At 45.3% G+C, this 6142-nt stretch overlaps 1 protein-coding gene across 1 annotated transcript; it reads right to left on the minus strand.

The window, feature by feature from the left end:
* Positions 1-3130: 3130 nt before the first annotated feature.
* Positions 3131-5273, minus strand: PFDN4 (prefoldin subunit 4). Its single transcript, XM_021534046.4, has 4 exons — positions 5225-5273; positions 4377-4484; positions 3804-3947; positions 3131-3548 (listed from the first exon to the last, which is right to left on the minus strand). Exons 1-4 carry the CDS (start codon positions 5246-5248, stop codon positions 3417-3419), a joined length of 408 nt encoding a protein of 135 aa, XP_021389721.1. The 5' UTR covers positions 5249-5273; the 3' UTR covers positions 3131-3416.
* Between the last annotated feature and the right edge of the window lie 869 nt (positions 5274-6142).

The raw sequence follows: 6142 nt of genomic DNA on the forward strand, positions 1-6142 counted from the left end.
ACTCCCCAAGAGCTGAAATGCCCACAATGATTTGTTTTAGGCAGCACACACATAACAAACACCTGAACACATCCCCAGCCCCTACAAACAGACAAGCTTTAGTTTTCAAACCTCTCCCAGAGGCTGTTTGATCCCTGATATGTTCAACAATGGTGCTGGGAGACATTTTCAGAAGCAAACCAAAGCTCTTCTGGCTGAACTTTTAACAGCAGGGTTAAAAACTGGAGGGGAAAGTGCTTTCACAGCGGCAGTGGAATGGAATGTTTTATTATTTTCCCCCCAAGTGTTAATAAAAAGCAGTGTTGGAGTTACCAGCAGTCCTTGGCCGTGTGTGTTGGGATTAATAATTTTCCTCTGAGTTGACTGTACCCAAAGGCAGGCAGTTTTATCTCATAAATAAATATATATTTGTTGTTGGTCAAAGGCAAGGCCTTACACAGGAGCTTGGTTAAATTCAGACTTACCCCAGATACCCAAGAGACAGCAGAAATTTAAACTCTAAACAGAATTTTAAAACCCCCAAAGCTGTGTGTTGTAAGTCTGGTGTGCACAATGCTGGGTGTTACAGAAAAGGCAGGAAAATCACCCCAATTTGAGGATTTGATGGAATTCTGGACTGTGCTTGAAGGGTAAAACTTGTCAGACTCTAAAACTCCACTGAACAAGGTTTTTCCTCACTTTGCTGGGCTGTGTTGAGAAATCCAACAGGAATTTTTCCTTAAGGAATGGCTGGGAGCAGTCCTGGCCTAGCCTGGAGTCCAACACTGAGCACATCCTGATGTTCTCCTCATGTTTAGAATTTTTTATTCCATTTTTTTATTCCACCTTTTATCATCTGGATGAAACTCCCCTTAATGCTGGGGGAATCCTCCCTGGCCTGTGTTTGGTGTTCTGTGCAGCCCCATCAGTAGCCAGAGTTTAATTACAAAATAATTTGGTTTTCTGCGTGACTCACACAATCTAAATAAAGACAAAGTTGGCTGTAAATAATTTCTGTCAGGCCTTATTATGCCTATATATATATTAATATTTTTTTCTCTCTCGTGAATCAGGCTATTAGAATAACATTAGAGAAATTATCTGAACCACTGAGTCATGCAAACCAAACTGCTCAGCTCTGTTGTTCCTACAGAAAATGTGGCTTCAGTATTCAGAATTCAATCTCTTTGCCCTTGGATGTGATTTTATTATCACAAAATTGTCACTGCCTCAGATACACACCATTTCCTGTAATTACTGAATCATTACCCACCACATTTGTATTGTGGAGTGTAAAGGGAGCCCAGACCTGCTCTGCAGAATGGGGATTAATAAAGGTTCCACTGGAGATCATCCTGTGGGAAACATTTTTGTACCAGAGATACAGAATCACAAACAAGCCTTGCAAACCCCACCGTGTTTGACAGAGGTTTTACCCAGCTTTAAAAATTGGGAGCTCCTTAACAGCAGGCACCAAAATGAGCTGATTTTCACCTGTATTTTACTGCTTTAATTGCTGCAGCCAAGTGAAAACCCAGCCATGGGTGACTCTGTGACTTGCAAAACAAAACCTGCACTGAAGTTGTATTTTAAGACAAAAATAAAGCTGATTCCGTGAGTAATGGGTGAACAGAGCACCAGGGTTTGGTTCATGGCTTCTATTACAGTTCTCTTGTTCAGGTAAAGGAAACATTATTATTAGAGGTAACAGATTCCAATCTGCCAAAAATAAAAAGTCTTTAGAACATGGGGTGCTGAACAGAGTTAAGTGCCAACTCAAAAAACAATTGCAAATCTTCATGACAGAAAGGTTATTAAAAGGCAAAAGCAGGATGCTGTCAAATACTTCAAGCAGCTGATGCACCATCTGCAAAGTCACTTCCATAATGACAACTCCAGAATAAAAAAAGTGTTTCCTGCACGTTCTGCTTTACACATATAAAAATACCAAATGATAGCTTGGCACAGGAGCTCTGCAAACGACAAAAATTCACAGGCTGAGCTGAACATTTTTGAGCTGTAATGACTTGCAAGAACAATTGGCCAGAGCACACGAGGAAATTGGACATCCCAGGGGCAAAAAAGCCCTCCCATTTCTGTAGCAAGGACTAAGCCAACAGGAAAACTGCATCACACACGTAAAGCCCTAAAGGGTGAGAAAATAAGGGGAAAAATCAGATCTGTGGCACTGCACAATCTTCTCTAAGCACCAGGACTGTATTTATGGCCAATCCCAATTTTAGGATCAAAGAGCAGCAAGCTCTCCATGCCCTGCCATGGCAGGAGGGGTGGAAATAAATCATCTTTAAGGTCCTTTCCAACCCAAACCATTCCAAAACCCATTTTTTTCCCCCCACAACGAAGCCACATCCATCCTGTGGCCCAGCTGGAAGTGCCAATCACTGAAATCCCTGCAGAGCTGTGAAATGCTCAGCACAGCAGTGACTTTGGAACTGTCACCAGCCAGTTAAATCCCTGCAGCCAAAGCTTCTGCACTCCAAGCAGCAGTGGCACTGCCAGCCTGCCATGGGCCTGCCCAAAATTGGGATTCCCAGATCGTGGATGCCATCTGCTGGGTGCTCCTCGTTGTGGGTCAAACTCCAGCAGTTTTCACCTGGAAAAATCACCCCCCTTTTGTGTTTTGTTTGGTTATAAAGACAAATTAAGGTAATTAAGACATTTAAAAATTACATTCAACTCCTCCTAGTGATGGAGGCAAAGATTAGGGCTCGATGCTGACTCTATGAACCACTGTGACATCAATTTGCTACAGAAATATGGATTTAGGAGCTGTTCAGGACAATTAGAAATTAAGACTCACCACTGTGACTTGCAGCAGTTTTTGGGATTCCCAAATACAAAGCAGTAAATGAGTGAATATGGGGGCTCCAAAAGCTTTTCCTCACTACAAAACTGAGCTTTAAAGAGCCCTTGTTTGTCCCCTGGCAAACTCCTGACACCTGAGCTGAGGGTGAAACACAGAGGAGGAATTTAGGAGCTCCAGGAGGGCTCTTAAAAACCCCTGGACAGCATCACTCCCTCATCATGTCCCGTGTCACACAGCTTTTAGCCAACAGCCACTCCCAAATTCCCTCCTTCCATTTGTTTTAAACCTTTTCATGAGTGGAAAACAAAACCCAGGAAACTCCAATACATGCCTGGCTTTATTGCTTTAATAAACCACGCAAACATTCCAATTTTGATGCTTTGCCAGCAATGTGAAGTCAGTGCTTTCCTGAATAAATAAATAACTGCAATAACCAAAATAAGGAAGTTCTTATTAAATGTACAGAACTTTATACAGGGAAGTAAAAAAAAAAAAAAGACAAATCAACAAAAAGAAAGGGATGGATTTTCTGTTCTCAGTATAATTGCAGCAATGTTATCAAAACATTTAATAACCTAAGGAAAAGTTGGGTGTTGTGTTTAGAAAAGCTTTAACTGTCCTCAGCCTCCAGATTTATGTTATTCCCAAACTTGGCATAGAGCTGAACTTTGAGGTCAGACAACACGCTCTGGATCGACTCCACTCGGGATTCCAGCGCCTCAATTTCCTCCTGTAAACTTCTCTGCAAAAGAAAAAATAAATTCAAATCAATCCTGTGCAACAAACTGAGCCAGGCTTGTCAGCAACACAGAACCAACGGAGAGGTGCCTCTTTTCCAACTCATTCCCAGGTCTGGCTGCAGGATTCACTGCTGGAGTGCCTTTGGAGTGGTTCAAATCCTAAACCAAACCAAATTTCAGACTGAGAAAGCTGCAGAGGGTGCACAGACCCACCCCAGTGCCCAGCTCACAGCACAGCCCAGCTGCTCCAGACAAACCTTGGCCTCCTCCAGCATCTCCTGCGTCTCCTCCAGGGAGTGGCTGATGAAGACATCCCCAATCTGGTAGGGAATCAGGTGGGAATCTTCATCATCCAGCAGCATGATGTCATCACAGGCATCCTCCAGGTTCTGCAGCTGCTTCTGTTTGCCAGGACACAGAAAGAGGCTCCCTGTGTAAAGCCCTTCCATGGGCACAGCTGGGTAAGGAGGCCAGAGAGGCTGGAGTCCGGGGACAAATCCCACCCACCACCAGGACATCCACGAGATCAGAGTCAGAGCTGGAATTCAGCAATTCCATCCAGTAAAAACCCCAAGTCAGCACTCATTATCTGTCATTAATGGAATAATTAACTGTCCAAGCAAGGGTAATACAGGTTTAAATGTCACTAATATCTGATATTAGTGACATTTATTAATTAATATATCTTACCATTCTCTATTTTCAAAGTATAAGAAACCTCATATCAGAACCCAAGCATAACCTGAACTCACAGTAACTCACTGCTGCTAATTTTCTCTGTTCCAGCTGAAAATCCAATGAAAAGCTCATGAGATCTAAAGCAAATATACCTTTTTCACATCTATCTCTTCTTTCAGCTCTGTGATCCTGCTGGTGTTTCTTGCAAACTTGTTAATTTTCTGTTGATCTTCGAAGGTGACATTGACATCTTCTGCAGCCTGCGAGGAGGAGAGGTAAAAATGATGATTTCAGTCCTTACATTAACCTGAGTTTCACTGAAAGGATGCTCCTACAAAGTGATGGGAAATAATCTGGCAAACACCACACTCTGCTTATGCACCTGACTGCTCAAAGTGCCTCTTCAAGGACACCAGAAATACCCACATTTAGATGGGGAACATCCAATTACAACACTGCCATCCTAAAGGCAAAACAGTTTCCTTGCCACTGGCGGCTGAACTGAACACCCTGCTCCGAGTTTTCTCTGCAGAGACACCATGAACAGGAGCAGTTAGTGACATGCAGAGCAGAATGGCTGCGAATTGACAGACAGGAGGGATATTTAGGAAAGAATTGTGAGGGAGGTCGGGCCTCGGAGCCCCTGGGACAGTGCGAGGTGTCCCTGCCATGGCAGGAGGTGCAATGATGGAATGAGATGAATTTAAAGCTCCTTTCCAACCCAAGCCACGATGACGACGATTCCATAACTAAGCACCCTCTCAGAGAACAATTTTCTCCTCACGTCCACCCTGTTTATCATCGTTGTTTAAACGAGCCGCCGGAGCCCGGGGCCCTCAGCTCCCGAGCGGCGGCCGCGCCGTTCTGGGCACGGCTCGGCCCGGCCGCGTCCGAGGCTGAGGGACACCGCGGAGCAGCCTCGGGAGGGATGGAATTCCTGCGGGAAGGGAGCAAATGCTGCTGGAAAGGAGCGAATCCGCCGGGCCCGCTCCCCACTCACCGCCTTCTTCATGGTGGCGGCCATGTTGGCGCTGCAGCAGCCATGCGGGGCTGAACCACCCGCGCACAGGGGGGGCAGCGGGCGCGGGGAGAAGAAGGAGGAAAAGGAAAAACTCCAGGAAAAGGTCGCGGCCCTGGGAAAATCGGGGATTGTCTCTATGGGCGCCGCTGGCAGCGCGCCGGGATGTCCCGAGCGGCCGCGGAGCTCGGAGGGATGCGAAGGCGCCCCCGGAGCACTTGGTACGGCCCGGTGGGAGGGGCGGCAGGCGCCGTGAGGGTCCGCCAGGGGGCGCCATGAGACGGGAACGGGTGGGACCCGCGGGATCGCGGGATAACTATTGGGATAACGGGATAACTATTGGGATAACGGGATAACTATTGGGATAACGGGATAACTATTGGGATAACGGGATAACTATTGGGATAACGGGATAACTATTGGGATAACGGGATAACTATTGGGATAACTATTGGGATAGCAGGATAACTATTGGGATAACGAGATAACTATTGGGATAACTATTGGGATAGCGGGATAACTATTGGGATAGCAGGATAACTATTGGGATAACTATTGGGATAACGGGATAACTATTGGGATAACGGGATAACTATTGGGATAACTATTGGGATAGAGGGATAACTATTGGGATAACTATTGGGATAGAGGGATAACTATTGGGATAACGGGATAACTATTGGGGTAACGAGATAACTATTGGGATAGCGGGATAACTATTGGGATAACGGGATAACTATTGGGATAACTATTGGGATAACGGGATAACGGGATAACTATTGGGATAGAGGGATAACTATTGGGATAACTATTGGGATAACTATTGGGATAGTGGGATAACTATTGGGATAACGGGATAACTATTGGGATAACGGGATAACTATTGGGATAACTATTGGG

The sequence above is a fragment of the Lonchura striata genome, chromosome 20 (genome assembly GCF_050655825.1).
Source record: "Lonchura striata isolate lonStrDom1 chromosome 20, ASM5065582v1, whole genome shotgun sequence".
Classification (NCBI taxonomy): domain Eukaryota; kingdom Metazoa; phylum Chordata; class Aves; order Passeriformes; family Estrildidae; genus Lonchura; species Lonchura striata.

Bases quoted from the DNA above. Each gene is read 5' to 3' on its own strand.
- PFDN4 (XM_021534046.4), bottom strand. From the start codon at position 5,248: ATGGCCGCCACCATGAAGAAGGCG. The intron at 3,948-4,376 runs GTATATTTGCTT...CCTGGCAAACAG, and splicing joins AAGAGATAGATGTGAAAAAG to AAGCAGCTGCAGAACCTGGA. The intron at 3,549-3,803 runs GTTTGTCTGGAG...TTTCTTTTGCAG, and splicing joins AGATGCTGGAGGAGGCCAAG to AGAAGTTTACAGGAGGAAAT.